Below are 17,724 nucleotides of genomic sequence, written 5' to 3'. Positions count from 1 at the left end.
ATTAGAATTTTCTTCCATATTCTCATTTGTTGTTCCTGCAGTTCTGATTACAATTTTTCAAATTCTTTACTCACTCCTGTTATTATTTCCTTAGCTAATGTTTGGATGTTGAACTCGTTGTTTTGTGCTTCACCCTCTGGAGGACTTTTAGCTGGACTCTTGTCCTGGTTCGAGTCTCCATTATTTTTTCTTGTTGTTTTAACCATTTTATATAAGTTAACAGTTTTTTCAATCCCTGAGTTGGAGTTCAGTGGTATAAAAGCCTTTTTTTTTTCCCCTGTAGGCTATGGTAGCCTGAGGGCTTTTAAACTATCAATAGGCTTCTTGGCTTAATCAATGACTCCTGACCAAGAGATAAAGCAGGGTGTGGCAGAGATAATCCAGTGGTTATGCAAAGAGACTTTCACAGCCCTTCAGCTATGCCACCGAGGTATAGGTCTTCTCCTGAGTTTCCCGGTTAGATCTCTGTGCCCTGGTGTCCCTCCCTGTTGCTGCTCCAGATTCTGAGGGTAGTAGCAATGGAGACTCAGAGTTGTACTTGGTGAGTCTCTGGGGAGTCCTTTCCTCCCTTCACCTGTCCCCTTGTTAGTGGAGCTGACTGGAGGTGGTGTCTCCACTGACAAACTGTCGAACTGTTAGCAGTCACTTAATCTCTCCTTAGGCCCCTCTCTCCTCTCTGTCACCAGCCATGCGTGTTTGTACTCACGGGTGATTTACTGGGTTTCTGTGGTCATTCTAGTCCTGTCTTGTTTCGGTCCGGGTGGTCTCCTTTGGTATTCCTAGTTGATCCGGGAGAGGAGAGGAGAGAAAGCGATCTGCTGCTCGTAGCTCCGCCTCCGGAAGTCGAATTCGGCAAAAGGGATAATCTTATCTAATATTACCTATGCTGATTTAAAATTTGGGGGCTGGAGAAAAAGCATAATGGTTATGCAAAAGACTTTCATTCCTGAGGCTCTGAGGTCCCAGGTTCAAACCTTAGCTCCACCATAAACCAGCAATGAGCAATGCTCTGGTTTTTTCCTCTCTGTACCTTTTTTCCTTTCTTTCTTTTTTTCCTTCCCCTCTTTCTTCCTTCCTTCCTTCCTCCCTACCCCCCGCCCCCTTTCTTTCTTTCTTTCTTCTTTAACCAGAGCAGTGCTCAGCTCTGGTTTATAGTGGTATGGGGGGGCTGATCCTGGGACCGCAGAGCCTCAGGCAAGAGAATCTCTTTGCAGAACCATTATGTTACCTACCGTGCCCACCTTCTTTTATTTTTTTTCTTTAACCAGAGCACTACTTAGCTCTGGTAAAAAAAAAAAAAAAAAAATGTTATCTACCTCCCATCCCCTCTGTATTTCTCTCCTTAAAAAAGTAAATAAAGGGGCTAGGGAAACAACATAATGGTTATGCAAAAATACTTTCATATCTGTGGCTCCGAGATCCCAGGTTCACTCCCCAGCACCCACCATAAGCCAGAATTGCACCAAGTTCTGGTCTTTTTCTCTGTAGCTTTCTGTGTCCCTCTCATTAAAATAAAATAAAGTATTAAAAGAAAAAAAGTAAATAAATAAAATATTAAAAAACAAAGAAAGAAGATTCTCAGGGAAGTTTAACAACAAGATGTCAAGAATTTTTGTTTTAAATCAAGAAAGGCCGTCTAAGTTATACTGTGGAAAGAGAAGAGGAAGGTTAAGACTAGAGAAAAATTCCTCCCCCTATTACTTGAGAAACAGTTAAAATGTTTATACTACTCATTAATATTGTTTATCCAAGGAATGAGAAATGTTTGTTGCCCTGAGCTACATCTGGATGTACATCAAGTGACATGCCTTTAGAAAAGAATGCCTCTATGATACAATGGAACACAACAAACATATCTCTTACTCTCAGTTCAGTGAAAGAACTCAAATGCTTTCTCTTTAGAAAAACAGACAAAGGGACTAAGCATAAGCTACAAGGAGCTTAGTTTGAATTCTAGAGCCTTAGGTATGCACTTTAGATATGTACCTTCTCTTGACACTCCATTCTGCCATCTGTGAAATATGAATAGTCACCACCTCACAGAATTGTTCTAAAATAACCAATGTAAATTTCCCCACCACGGGCCCTGACAAATAGCAGGCATTAAACAATTCAGTTTCTTTAATCCTACAAATAACTTCAGAAGTTCAGAAGGCAATTTGCAAAAAAACTGAATTCAAAACTGAAGATATGAGTTCAAATTATAGCTGTTACTCTTAGACAAATATTACTGTTTAACTTCTCAAACTTAACAACTACAAAATAAGTTTTATGTATCCAAAGACTATAATAATTAAATCTGATAAAATTCAGGGATAAATAGCATAATGGTTATGCAGAGACTTTCATGCCTGAAGCTCCAAAGTCCCAGATTCAACCCCACCTGTACTACCGTAAGCCAGAGATGAGCAGTGCTCTGGAGAGAAAAAAAGAAATTAAGCATTACTGGACTGGGGAGACTGTATAATGGTTATATAAAAGAATTTCATGTCTGAGTTACTGAAGGTCCCAGGTTTAATCTCCAGCACCACCATAAACCGCAGCTATGCAAATAATAATAATAATAGTAACAAATAGGGAGTAGGATATGGTACACCTGGTTGAGCACACCAAGTACAAGAGCCTAGGTTTGAGTCCCAACTCCCCACCTGCAGGGGAAAAGCTTCATGAGTGGTGAAGCAGTGCTGCAGGAGAGGCTCCCAGGTTCACTCTCCTGTACCACCAAATGCCAGAGCTGGGCAGTACACTGGTAAAAGAAAAAAGAAAGAAAAAAATTCATATAATACTTGAAGCACACATCAAGAACTTTATATAAGGCTTCAGGTATTAGACAATGTATGTGAAAGTGATGAGCATTTTCCCATACAGGTTCACTATTTTTGCTAAGTCTCTCTCTTTTTTTTTTTTGCCTCCAGTGTTATCACTGGGGCTTGGTGCCTGCACCATGAATTCACTGCTCCTAGAGGCCATTTTTCTTATTTTGTTGCCCTTGCTGTATTGTTACAGCTATTGTTGTTGGACAGGACAGAGAGAAATGGAGAGAGGAGAGAAAGATAGACACCTGCAGACCTGCTTCACCACTTGTGAGGCGACCCCCCTGCAGGTGGGGAGCCAGGATCCTTTCACTGGTCCTTGCATTTCGCACCATGTGCACTACTGCCCAGCCCCCAAGTCTCTCTTTATTTTATTGAGTCCTTATCAACTCTGGCATATGATAGTACGTGGAATCAAACTTGGGACTTTTAAAAAACATTTTATTTATTTATTTTCTCTTTTGTTGCCCTTTTTGTTTAACATTGTTGTGGTTATTAATGTCATTGTTGTTGGATAGGACATAGAGAAATGGAGAGAGGAGGGGAAGACAGAGAGGGGGAGAGAAAGATAGACACTTGCAGACCTGCTTCACCACTTGTGAAGTGACTCCCCTGCAGGTGGGAAGCCGGGGGCTCGAACCAGGATCCTTACATCGGTCCTTGTGCTTTGCTCCATGTGCGCTTAACCCACTGCACTACTGCCCGACCCCCTTAATATATTTTTTTAATCAGAGCACTACTCAGCTCTGGCTCTTATTATTTATTTTGGTTAGATGTGGAAGGGGGAGAGAGAGAGACAGAGAGACCCACAGACTTCTTCATCACTTGTGGAGCTTCTCCCTGCAGGTGGAGACTTTCCCTTTGATTCAGTTTTCTCTTGCTTATTCCAAAACTCATTGATGAGATTTTGATTCTTTCGTTGTTTCATTTTTTTCTGTTGCTTTTGGTTAGTAGCTTGCTTGAGTATTAAACTAACATTTGGAGGTTAGTGAATTTCAAGCACTTTTCACTTGTCTCATTTTCTCTTTGCTTTATCAAATTATCTAATCAAAATTAAAATACGTATACATGTGAGAGAGAGTAAGTACATTTACACATGAGATTTGAGTGCAAGAAGTCCCAAGTTTGGGAGTTGGGTGGTAGCGTGATAGTGCAGCGGGTTAAGTGCATGTGGCGCAAAGCGCAAGGACCGGCTTAAGGATCCTGGCTCGAGCCCCTGGCTCCCCACCTGCAGGGGAGTCGCTTCACAGGCGACTCAATAACAACAACAGTAATAACCACAACAATGATAAAACAACAACAAGGGCAACAAAAGGGAAAAAAATAGTCTCCAGGAGCAGTGGATCTGTAGTGCAGGCACTAAGCCCCAGCAATAACCCTGGTGGCAATATATATATATATGTATATATGGCAGGGGAGATAGTATAATGGTAACGCAAAAAGAGTTTCATATCTGAGGCTCCAAAGCCCCAGGTTCAATCCCCTGTACCACAAGCCAGAACTAAGGAGGGCTCTATTCTCTTACCCCCGTATCTCTTTCTCATTAAAATAAAACAAATAAAATGTATTACATTAAAAATAAATCTGCTTTGGAATTTTTTTTTTTGCCTCCAGGGTTATTGCTGGGCTAGGTGTTTGTACTAGGAATCCGCTAATCCTGGAGGCCATTTTTCCCTTTTGTTGCCCTCTTTGTTGTTGCTATTGTTGTTGGACAGCACAGAGAGAGATTGAAAGAGGAGGGAAGGACAGAGGGGGAGAGAGAGATAGACACCTGCAGACCTGCTTCACTGCCTGTGAAGCGACCCCCGAGCAGGTGGAGAGCGGGGGGGGGGGGGGCTAAACTGGGATCCTTAAACTTTGCACTTTGCACCATGTGTGCTTAACCCGCTGTGCTACCACGGGGGGGGGGGGGGGGGGGGGGCTTCTTTGGATTTTTTTTGCCTTCAGGGCTACTGCTGGGGCTTGGTGCTTGCACCATGAATCCACTGCTCCTGGAGGCTATTTTTTTTCCCTTTTGTTGCCCTGGTTGTTTTTGCTTTGGAATATTTATTTATTTTTTTCCCTTTTTGTTGCCCTTGTTGAAGACAGAGAGGGGGAGAGAAAGATACACACCTGCTGCAACATCTGTGAAGTGACTCCCCTGCAGGTGGGGAGCTGGGGCTTGAACCAGGATCCTTACGCCAGTCTTTATGCTTTGTGCCACGTGTGCTTAACCACTGCACTACCACCTGACTACCCTGCTTTGGAATTTTTAATGTGTTTATCATCAGACAGGAACTTAAGAGGGCAGAATTACCTGAATATGCATTTTAATTATTGCTTTTCCAATCAGAGTTGCACCAAAGAATGTCCAAAAAGGTACGAGAAAGTGTCCACATGTTATTCCAGCCAGATCAAAGAGAGGATTTGGAATCTATAAAAAAAATTTTTTTTTATCAGATGTGTATATATATTTCAATGAACAATTAAATTTTACCACTAACTGCAATTCCGTTTGTAGCCTTACAAAGCGAAGTATGGGTTTCCTGATGAATGCTCAACTGTTTAGAAGGTTAGACAAATGTTCTGAAGTATCTTTGAGGCTCATATTAATTTCAGGTTGTTGTTCATTTTGTTTAAAGCTAACTCAGATGTCCTTTTCCTTATATTGCTTGTGGCTAAGGCCACATAAACAATATTTTTTCCATCATGTTAGGACTGGGTAAAATGGAAGATCCACTAGAATTTAACCCATTCAGTAGATTGACAACTTAAGAATTATTTTAGTCTTAAGATTATTTTAGCTGGTACTAGGATTTAAAAATCTTTATACTAATAAATATTATTATTCAGAAAGTGTTGATATTTAAAATAAATATTCTAGCAAATTTGTAAATATATTTTAGGTGGATATGATTTTGTTTCTCAACATAATCAAATGTGGATATAAGAGAGCACTTACTAAAATGTTTTGAATACTCAGTCCCAGACAAAGAAGTGATTTACAACAAATACCTTTTGCAAACATTCCCACATTTCAAAAATGCTGAAAGACAATTTCATGTAAAAATGCAAGGAAACCATAGTGGTTATAAGCACTTAACCCATTTTTATTTCACAGAAGTACTTTGTCTTTATGATTGTTGGCCAAGCCATTTGTAAGTGAATTAATTTATGTAATTTCATGTCTAAAATTTCAAAGAAAAGTCTAGTTGTTTAAAAGATACTTGTTACATGTGTTCTTTTAAAAACAGTGCCATGACTTAAAAGTCAAGTATTCTTTTGTTAGGAACACTTGGATTCAATAATTCCATTTTGTTTTTCTCTTCCAAACTAAAATGCCATTTTGTCTTATAAGTAAGTAACAGCATCATTTGCAGTCTTACATCTGTCATATTTTACATTTCTCCTGTCATCACCACAACTCTATAAATTATACTGATAATCTGAAATGTTTCTTTTGTGATCTAGGTTCAGTCGCATATTGAAGTACATAAGATATTTAAATCAGAATAAATAAAATTAGAATTTGTTAATACTTCAGATATGTTAATCTACATAAATATCCCAAGAACATGAAAACAATAAGTTTGTTGTTACATGTTACCTATTTCTTTAAGAAAAATTTCAATAAAAATGCTTCTAACACAACTGTCATTTTTTTGGGGGGAGGGGAAAGATGACTGTGCCTATTTTATCAGTAAAGAACCAGAATAAACATCAACTTACCAAGGAAAGGCCACTTCACATGTTCTACAATTTAAGACATTAAATACATTTTTGTTATTTCATTTATTTATTTATTTATTTATTTATTTATTTTTTTTTTTCCCTCCAGGGTTATTGCTGGGCTCGGTGCCTGCACCATGAATCCACTGCTCCTGGAGGCCATTTTTTCCCCCTTTTGTTGCCCTTGTTGTTGTAGCCTAGTTGTGGTTATTATTATTGCCATTGTTGATGTTGTTCGTTGTTGGACAGGACAGAGAGAAATGGAGAGAGGAGGGGAAGACAGAGAGGGGGAGAGAAAGACACTTGCAGACCTGCTCCTCCGCCTGTGAAGAGACTCCCCTGCAGGTGGGGAGCTGGGGGCTCAAACTGGGATCCCTACGCCGGTCCCTGCGCTTTGCGCCACCGGCCGACCCCCTATTTTATTTATTTTTTTTAGTTCATTATAATGAAAGATGCCCTTCACTTTAGCACAGATGTTTCCATTCATTCTCGAGTGTTAATTTAATTTAAGATAGGTTTCATATGTATTTATTCTTTGTAACTAATGCCTGAAACTTCAGGAAAAAAAATAGTCTATAACTCTGGAAAGAATGAAGTCATTGCTATTTAGTTAAATGTACTTCATTATAAATTCTCCATGGAAATGATGGATTTTGTCTCTTTTGTTAGCAGTGAATCATTTAGATGTGAAGTCATCGTGGCATGATGAAATGCTTAAAAGTCAATAAACAAATATGGACATATCCAATAAAAAACAGCATGCCTGATAAGTAAGATGGACAATAGTAAAGTAACATATCTACTGAGATGGGTACAGAATTTTTGTTAATTTCAGAGTATATATTAAAATCATATTTAATCAAAATATAAATCTGACATTTGTTTGGCTTTTTCACTTTTTAATAAAATTCACTTACTGAAGCACAGGCCAAAATTCCAAAAAATCCAACCTTCTGTACTAAGTTTTGTACTGCCAATTTAGCCCGGGTGGCAAAGTCCTGTTTAAAAAGAAGATATCAAAACATTATAAAAAGCACAATAAAGAAAGAAAGATGTCTCTTAACAGAGTTAAGACATCTCACAATATTAAAGTATTATTTAATGAAATAAATGGTTAAATAAAAAAGTCACAGCTAGTTGCACTGAAAAATATGCAAATACAATCTTGACAAAACATTACATCCTTAAAGATAAACTTTCATTTCAAGAATAAGTTGAAACATTGCATTTAAAAAAATGTTTGATTACCCAGGAATAAATAAAACATTATAAACAAAACACAAACCAGCTCATTCTTTTGGAAATACTGGCCTATAACATCTATCTCTTTAACCAATCAGATTTACTTACTTCCTGATTAATCACAGCACTGGAAATTATAAGATTTTTCAAGTGAACCAAGACAATATTTATTTATTTATTCCCATTTGTTGCCCTTGTTGTTTTATTGTTGTAGTTAGTATTGTTGTCATCGTCGTTGCTGGATAGGACAGAGAGAAATGGAGGAGGGGAAGACAGAGAGGGGGAGAGAAAGACAGACACCTGCAGACCTGCTTCACCGCCTGTGAAGCGACTCCCCTGCAGATGAGGGGCCAGGAGCTTGAACTGGGATCCCTACGCCGGTCCTTGTGCTTTGTGCCACCTGCGCTTAATCCACTGCGCTACCACCCCACTCCCAATAAATCTTAAAAAAAAAAAATAGGGGCCAGGTGGTAGTGCACCAGGTTAAATAAGCGCACATAGCGCAAAATGCTAGGACTCAAGCAAGGATCCCGGTATTAGCCCCGGTCTCCCCACCTGCAATAGGGTCACTTTGCAAGCAGTGAAGCATGTCTGCAGGTGTCTATCTTTCTCTCCACCTCTCTGAATTTCTCTCTGTCCTATCCAACAGCAATAACAGTAGCAAAAACAACAAGAGAAAAAAGATGCCATCAAGAGCAGAGGATTCGTATGTAGTACAGGCACTGAGCCCTAGCAATAGATAACCTTGGAGGCAAATAAATAAATAACAATAAAACAACTTTAATAAAACCCAGTTCTCTCTTTAGATCAATACTCTAAGAGCTGGGGAGATTAACATATGGTTATGCAAAGAGACCAGTGCTCTAGAGACAAGCAACTAAAAACGAAAACTCCAATAGGCAGCAATCTGACTGAAAGGTGAGAACATAAAAATTATAAGGGTTGCAGCCTAGGAAGTAGCACAGTTGACGGACGTTGGATTTTCAAGCATGAGGTCAATCCCTAACATTGTTCCAGAGAGATGCTCTGGTACTCTAATTAATAAATTAATGAATCTTTAAAAAAATTAGAAGGTTTGTTCATAAACTAGGCATAGAACTAAAAACAATTCTCTAAGGCCACTAACACTTTATATATTGGTACTCCTAAGAAGGGAACAAAAATTCTAGCAAATAATATTACATAGAATTGCTTTATATTGGGCAGAGGTAGATAGCATAATGGTTATGCAAAGAGACTCTCATTCCTGAGGCTTCAAAGTCCCAGGTTTAATCCCCTGAACCACCACATGCCAGAGCTGAGCAGTGCAAAAAATTGCTTTATAAAGTTATCACAATAGTATATACCAAAAACAAAACAAGTGATCTGGGGAGGTGGCGCAATGAATAAAGCACTGAACTCTCAAGCATGAGGTCCCGAGCTGAACCCCGGCAGTACATATGCCAGTGTGATGTCCAGTTCCTTCTCTCCTCCTATCATTCTCATTAGTAAAAAAATAAAAACAAAATAACATAAAAAAAACAACTCCCTATCAACGCTTTTCTTAAACAAGTATCTTTTGCATTGGTGTGAAATATTTACCTAAATTATCAAATTTGTAACTCACCAAGAGTATTAAATAAAAATAGCTAAGCCAGGGAGTTGGGCGGTAGCGCAGCGGGCTAAGCGAACGTGGCGTGAAGAGCAAGGATGGCTGTAAACAGGATCCCTGTTCGAGCCCCTGGCTCCCCACCTGCAGGGGAGTCACTTCACAGGCGATGAAGCAGGTCTGCAAGTGTCTATCTTTCTCTTCCCCTCTTGTCTTTCCCTCCTCTCTCCATTTCTCTGTCCTATGTAACAACGATGACATCAACAACAACAACAATAAAAAAAACAAGGGCACCAAAGAAAAGGGAAAATAAATAAATATCTCAAGTTTTAAAATATCAAATTCTCTGTTAGGTTATTAGGCTAATCTTGTAAATTTATTTTTTGCCATCAAGGGTTTTTGCTAGGGCTGTGTGTTTACAGGATTCCATTGCTCCTAGTGGACTTTTTTTTTTTTTTGATAGGTGGTGGTAGACACATTACAACAAACACTGTTTTACCTCCTGTGAAGCATTCTTCCTATATGATGCTCCCAGGATGTAACCAGGTGTTTGAACTTGTGCAAAGTAATGTGTACTCTACTAAGTGAGATATCTCATAGACCTTATGGATTGGTGAACAGCTCACGTGGACAGAACACTGCTTTGCTATATGCTGCAACTCAGGACTGAGCAGGTCCCTCACTACACTGAAGTTTAGGTGTTGTGGTCTTTTCACTCTTTCCCTCTGTCTCTTCTAAAAATGAAAACCCAGGTGTCCAACAACAGATGAGCGGCTGAGCAAGTTGTGGTATATATACACAATGGAATATTACTCAGCTGTATAAAATGGAGACTTCACTGTTTTCAGCCGATCTTGGATGGACCTTGAAAAAATCATGTTGAGTGAAATAAGTCAGAAACGGAAGGATGAACATGGGATGATCTCACTCTCAGGCCGAAGTTGAAAAACAAGATCAGAAAAGAAAACACAAGTAGAACCTGAAATGGAATTGGCGTATCACACCAAAGTAAAAGACTTTGGGGTGGGGTGGGTGGGGAGAATACAGGTCCAAGAAGGATTCAGAGGACCTAGTGGGGGTTGTATTGTTAAATGGTAAACTGGGGAATGTTATGCATGTACAAACTATTGTACTTACTGTTGAATGTAAAACATTAATTCCCCAATAATAAAAAAAAAATTAAAAAAAGACATTCTAAAAAATTCCTGAAAATCCTCCTCCTGTCAGGGCCGTAAAAAAGAAAAAAAAAAGAAAATGATAACAATAGTAGTAATAATAAAGACACATACACCACACATGCCTATAGAATTTCAAAATTATGTTTTTTAAATTAAGGAGCCATTTTACCCTTTGGGGCATAATCTCTTAACAGATATTAGACAAGAACAAAGGAAAATACATTCCTTGTTCTTTCAAGTGCTTGGGCAACCATCATCAATTACTCCTAATGGAATTTTCAAGATCTTTATTTGAAGTGAAAATAATTTGCTCTGTTCAATTATGTAAAGTAGGTGTTTCCTTTCACTTTGTTTTTAAAAAATTAATTTCCAGCTGGCATGTTTTACAAGGAAGGCAAGTTAAATGTCTTTTTAATGTGGAGATTCCACTTTTAAAAACTCTTTTTAAAAAGTTGTCCCGAAAACGGATTTCATAAATTTTATGTGCTTAACACAATGACTATGCTACTTTCAGTTCCTATAACTTATTTTTCAGATCTTTCACAATATTCTCAGAATTATGTTTATATAAAAAACAATTCTTGAACTTTTATTTAAATTAAATTAACATGAAGTCTGTTTATATTCTAAGAAAGCAATAGTAACATAATATGCAGTTTGGGAATATTTTCTAGATTTTCTTTCCCTGCTAGTATAATTATGGGTGGGGAAAAAGTGGACTGCTCTGGTCTCTTTCTCCCTGTATTTATTTTTCACTAAAAAGTAAATGAATAAAATATTTTTAAAAATAAAGATGGAAATTCTACAAAATGTACCTATTTTACTAAAGTTTTAAAGAATCATTTTAAATAAAATTGGCTTTTTTTTTTTTCCCCTCCTCCAGGGTTATCGCTTGGCTCGGTGCCTGCACCATGAATCCACCGCTCCTGGAGGCCATTTTTCCCCCCCTTTTGTTGCCCTGGTTGTAGTTTCGTTGTGGTTATTATTCTTGCCCTTTTTGACGCAATTCGTTGTTGGATAGGACAGAGAGAAATGGAGAGAGGAAGGGAAGACAGAGAAAGGGAGAGAAAGATAGACACCTGCAGACCTGCTTCACCGCCTGTGAAGCAACTCCCCTGCAGGTGGGGAGCCGGGGGCTCGAACCGGGATCCTTACGCCGGTCCCTGCGCTTTGCGCCACATGTGCTTAACCCACTGTGCCACCGCCCGACCCCCCAAATTGGCTTTTTTTAAATTAATTTTTGAAAATTAGAGAGAATCAGAGTAACATTCTAATACAGGCAATGCCAAGGCTTGAATTCAGGACCCCATGCTTTTGAGTCCATAACTACCTACTATGCCAGTTCCTGGGCCATACTGTTGTTTATTTAAAAAGATTTTACTGCAGCCCAGGAAATGGCAGAGTAGATGTAGAGTTAGATTCTTGGTTATGAGGTCCCAAGGTCTACTCCCAGTATAACAAGTACCAGAATAGTGGCCTGGTTCTGGTTCTTGCTCTTTTTCTCTTTAGCAGAGCACTTCTCAGCTCTGACTTAGGGTGGTACAGAGGACTGAACAGGGACTTTGGAGCCTCAGGCATGAAAGTCTCTGCATAAACCATGTTATCTAGCCTGCCTTACCTTTTTTTCTCCTTAAAGTAGGGGCGAGTAGGCCCAATAAATTTTTTTTTCTATTTTTAAAAACTAGTGATTTAGTATTGGTTTAACAAATTATGAGATAACAGGGGTACAATGAATAAATATTAAAAAAAAAATAAGGCACATAAGATTTTTGGGCTCAGAGGTTTGACAGATTTAAATATGGCACTGGAATTCAAGTATGAGGTTTGATTCCCAGCTCTGGTTCTCTTTCTCATGAACAAATAAGTTTTTTTTTTTTTTTTTTTTTTAATTGAACGAGGAGAGGGGGGGTAGAGGGAGTGATATCTACCCCTACATGTACTGACAACTAATTTCTGACAAGGGAAGCCCCCCTAAAAAAAAAAATCAAATGTAGTCTTTTCAAGTGGTGTTAAAAAAATCAAGTCAAGGGAGTCGGGCTGTAGCTCAGCGGGTTAAGCGCAGGTGGTGCAAAGCACAAGGTAGGCATAAGGATCCCAGTTTGAGCCCCCGGCTCCCCACCTGCAGTGGAGTTGCTTCACAAGCGGTGAAGCAGGTCTGCAGGTGTCTATCTTTCTCTGCCCCTCTCTGTCTTCCCCTCCTCTCTCCATTTCTCTCTGTCCTATCTAACAACGACAACATCAATAACAATAACTACAACAACAATGAAAACAACAAGGACAACAAAAGAGAAAATAAATAAATAAAATATAAAAAAATTAAAAAAAAAATGAAGTCAAAACGTGGTTAAAAATGAAGCAGGACCACCACACACAAAAGTCACTCCAAATGGATCAAAGATATGTACACTATACCAGAAACTATCAAACACATAGGAGAAAACATTAGTGGAGCACTTCACAATATCTGATTTGGAGATATGTTCAAAGATGCAAGTCTAACAGGAAGAAAATCAAACTGAGAAGCTTCTGCATAGTAAAAGAAGTCATCACCAAAACAGAAAGATACCCTACAGAATGGGAGAAGATCTCTACATGCCAGTCAAAAATATATAAAGAATTCAGTAAGTGCATAAGTGAAAAAGAATAAATTAAGAAAAGGGGAGAAGATGTGGACAGTATCTTCACCAAAGAAGATATCCACATGGTGAAATTTTTTAATGAAGAAGAAAAAAAAAGCTCAGAGTCAGTTAACTGATTACCAGAGAAAAGCAAATACAGACAATTAGATACCACTGTGAGAATGTCATAGGAAGGAAGAAACAGCAGGTGTTGGTGAGGATCTAGGGGAAAAGGAAATCTTTTACACTGCTGGTGGGAATATAAATTGGTTCCACCCCTGTGGGGCAGCACGGAGATTTCCTAGAAAACTAAACATGGATCTACATGGGAGTTCTTCTGGGGATTCTTCCAAAGGAAACAAAAATACCTGTTCAAAGAAATCTCTGTACACCTATGCTCACAGTAGCATAACACAATGGAATAGTATTGAGCTACTAGTTACTTTGTGTTGGACAGATCTTGAAGGAATCATGTGAAGTGAGATAAGCCAAAAGGAAAGAGAAGGATGAATACTGGAAAATCCACCACTCTTGATGGCCACCCCCCCTTTCCCTTTATAATTTTTAGAACTTAAGAAACAACAACAAAAAAATGAAAACACAAAGTGAATCCTGGACTGGGTATGGTGTACTGCACCAAAGCAAAGGACTCTGGAGGTGGAGGGACCAGTGCTGGGATTCAGTGTACAATGGCAGAGAAGGACCTAAACTGGGTGTGGGAATGGTATGAAGTCACCTATCACAAGGAGATGAGAAATTGTCTCCATATGCCAACAATTGTTAGGCAAACCATTTCCTACCAGTAAAATAATTTGGAAGAGAGAGAGAGAAAATGATTTAAAATGTTTTGTTATAAGCAGAACTTGGACTGGAGTTGGTGCATTGCACAAAAGTAAAAGGCTCTGGGGTTGGGGGAGGGTTCAGGTCCTGGAACCCGATGGCAGAGGAGGACCTAATGGGGGTTGAATTGTTATGTGGAAAACTGAGAAATGTTAAGCATGTACAAACTATTGTATTTTATTGTTGGCTGTAAACCATTAATCCCAGAATAAAGAAATTTTTAAAAAATTTTAAAAAAGGTTTGTTATAATTCCTAGTTCGACATTATTATAAATTCAAGGTTTGATATAATCTCACAACTAAGGGTATAATAAGCCTAGTTTTGTTTTGAATATCAAAAACATAAGAGATATGTTGATACTAAATAAGGAAAAGAGATTTAAAGCATGAAGGAAAGAGTGAAGGCATTAAAACTGAAAATCTGGGAGTTGGGGGGGTGGCACAGAGGGTTAAGCACACATGGCAGAAGTGGAAAGTGCAAGGACCAGCATAAGGATCCTGGTTCCAGCCCTGGCATAAGGATCCTGGTTCCAGCCCTCAGCTCTCCACCTGCAGGGGAGTCGATTCACAGGCGGTGAGGCAGGTCTGCAGGTGTCTATCTTTCTCTCCCTCTCTCTGTCTTCCCCTCCTCTCTCCATTTCTCTCTGTCCTATCCACGAACAATGGCAACAATAACAACAACAATAACAAGGACGATGGGCAACAAAAGAGAAAAAATAAATAAGTTAAAAAAACCAAACAAACTTGAAAATTCATCAAAACAGCTAAATTCCATTATAAACAGAGGATAGCCCAGAGAGCACCATTATATGCATTCAAGAAATTCACTCTAGGGATGGGGAGATGGCATGCTCATGTGCTAGGCTTTCATTCCTGAGGCTCAGAGGACCCCAGCACCACCATAATTTGGAGTTGAGAAGTGCTCTAGTATTTCTGTCATTAAAATCAATAAATTGGGGGGAGTCAGGCGGTAGCACAGCGGGCAGCGGGTTAAGCGCACATGGCGCAAAGTGCACAGACCTGATCCAGGTTTGAGCCCCCGGCTCACCACCTGCAGGGGAGTTGCAGTGAAGCAGATATGCAGGTGTCTATCTTTTGCTCCCCCTCCTCTCTCCATTTCTCTCTGTCCTACCCCACAATGACAACTACAATAATAGCTACAACAATAAAATAACAAGGGCAACAAAAGGGAATAAATAAATAATACTAAAAAAAATAATGTAAAAAAATCAATAGACTGGGTGGGAGTAGATAGCATAATGGTTATGCTAACAGACTCTCATGCCTGAGGCTCCAAAGTCCCAGATTCAACCCTCCCACCACCATAAACCAGAGCTATGCAGTGCTCTGGTAAAAATAAATAAATAAGACATTAAAAAATAAAATCAATAAATTATAACAAAACCAAATATAGAAAGTATTCTACCTACTAGGCCACTTCCCTGGCCCAATGAGGAAATTTTTATTACACTTGTAGTGGTTACCTCATTATAATCACTAATTTTTTTGTTTTGTCTTGGTTTTTAATTTATTTACTTATGAGAGAGAAGAGGAGAAAGAACCAAAGCACCATTAGGATGGAACTTGGCACTTCATGTTTGACAGTATAATGCTTTATCCACTGTATCACTTACTGGGCACTCATCACTAATCTTAAAACTTGCTAGTAATTGGGAGTCGGGCTGTAGCGCAGCGGGTTAAGCGCAGGTGGCGCAAAGCACAAGGACCGGCATAAGGATCCCGGTTCGAACCCCGGCTCCCCACCTGCAGGGGAGTCGCTTCACAGGTGGTGAAGCAGGTCTGCAGGTGTCTATCTTTCTCCCCCCTCTCTGTCTTCCCCTCTTCTCTCCATTTCTCTCTGTCCTATCCAACAATGACATCAATAACTACAACAGTTAAAACTACAAGGGCTGTGGTCTGGGAGGTGGCGCCGTGATAAAGCTTTGGTCTCAAGCATGAGGTCCCAAGTTCGATCCCAGGCAGCACATGTGCCAGAGTGATGTTTGGTTCTTTCTCTCTCCTCCTATCTATCTCACAAACAAATAAAATCTTAAAAACAAAACAAAACAAACTACAAGGGCAACAAAAGGGAATAAATAAATATTTTTTTAAAACATTTATTTATTTATTTTAATGACAGATAGGCACAGAGAGAAAGATACAAAGAGAGAGCTACCAGAGCGTTACTCAGCTCTGGCTTATGGTAGTGTTGGGGACAGAGCCTAGAACTTTTGGAACTTCAGGCATGAGTCTTTTGCATAACCATCATGCTGTCTCCCCGGGCCTCCAAAACACCTTTATAGTAGTCAATGAGCCTTGTGGCTATTCCACTATCCGGGTCTAGGATTATTTTATTACTGACGAAAGGGTATAACTGACCTTGGGCCAGGAACTCTGGGTACACTCAGAAGTTATAACAGAGGAAGAAGTTGAATTTAGCACACTACTGATTTGCTAACACATGAGCAAATACACAGTCTGATGGTCAAAGTTTCAATTCAATGATAGGGGCTTTTCTAGAGATATTTTACAAAAGTCGTTTGAAACATAAACCTGAAAGAAAAACTCTTTTAAAATTAGTTTAACAAAGGTAACCTAACTCCTGCCCACTCATTTTTCCCCCCTGTATCTGTAAGCAGGTGTGCAAATGAAAAGAACAAAGCAAAAATAAAACACAACCATACTTAATGCCAATGTTCAAAGCAAACTAAAAAGAAAAATCCCAAGTATTTATTACTCACAGTGCTTTGTTAATGACTAAGCTGTATTAGCCTGCTTCTTTTAATATCATCTAGATTCAATTCCAATTGCTTCTCTCTATTGAGATATGTATTTGTAAGTGTGTATCTTATTTTTATCTGGTTTTTGAAAGCTAGTGAACATAGCTATAATAAAAACACTCTAAAAAAGAAAAGCATCATTCTGTATGCTTTCCTGTGTGGAATAACTAAATCAAACTTTAAAAAATTACATATTCCCCACCTGCAGGGGAGTCGCTTCACAGGCGGTGAAGCAGGTCTGCAGGTGTCTATCTTTCTCTCCTCCTCTCTGTCTTCCCCTCCTCTCTCCATTTCTCTCTGTCCTATCCAACAACAACAATAATAACTACAACAATAAAAAAACAACAAGGGCAACAAAAGGGAATAAATAAATAAAATAAATATTTAAAAATTTTTTTTAAAAAATTACATATTGGGGCCAGGTGGTGGCACACCTAGTTGAGCACACATGTTACAATGCACAAGGACCCAGGTTTTAGCCCTTGGTCCCCACCTGCAGGGGGACAGCTTTGCAAGTGGTGGAGCAGGGCTGCAGGTGAGGACCTTTCTCTCTCCCCCTAACCTCTCAATTTCTGACTGTCTCTATCCAATAAATAAAGATGATAAATTTTTTGAGGGGGGGAGCCGGGCGGTAGCGCAGCAGGTTAAGCACATGTGGTGCAAAGCGCAGGGACCGGCATAAGGATCCTGGTTTGAGCCCCCGGCTCCCCACCTGCAGGGGAGTCGCTTCACAGGCGGTGAGGCAGGTCTAAAGGTGTCGTCTATCTTTCTCTCCCCCCCTCTCTCCATTTCTCTCTGTACTATCTAACAATGACAACAATAACTACAACAACAATGGAAAACAAGGACAACAAAAGGGAAAATAAATATAAAATTAAAAAAATGTATTTATTTTATTTGATAAGAAAGATAAAAATTGAGAGGGGAAAGAAAGAGGAAAAAAGAAAGAGAGACACT

At 39.2% G+C, this 17,724-nt stretch overlaps 1 protein-coding gene across 2 annotated transcripts in view; it reads right to left on the bottom strand.

The window, feature by feature from the left end:
* The window catches only part of VMP1 (vacuole membrane protein 1), a 110,798-nt gene that overhangs the window by 27,608 nt on the left and 65,466 nt on the right, over window positions 1-17,724 (bottom strand). For both annotated transcript variants that reach the window (XM_007533655.2, XM_060203850.1), the window contains 2 exons: window positions 7,439-7,519; window positions 5,110-5,226 (listed from right to left, as the gene is read on the bottom strand). In XM_007533655.2, the coding sequence (XP_007533717.1) occupies window positions 5,110-5,226; window positions 7,439-7,519 (198 nt within the window). The remainder of the gene's footprint in view (window positions 1-5,109; window positions 5,227-7,438; window positions 7,520-17,724) is intronic.

The sequence above is a fragment of the Erinaceus europaeus genome, chromosome 12, assembly GCF_950295315.1.
Source record: "Erinaceus europaeus chromosome 12, mEriEur2.1, whole genome shotgun sequence".
NCBI lineage: Eukaryota > Metazoa > Chordata > Mammalia > Eulipotyphla > Erinaceidae > Erinaceus > Erinaceus europaeus.
This window is presented reverse-complemented; position numbering and strand designations above follow the sequence as displayed.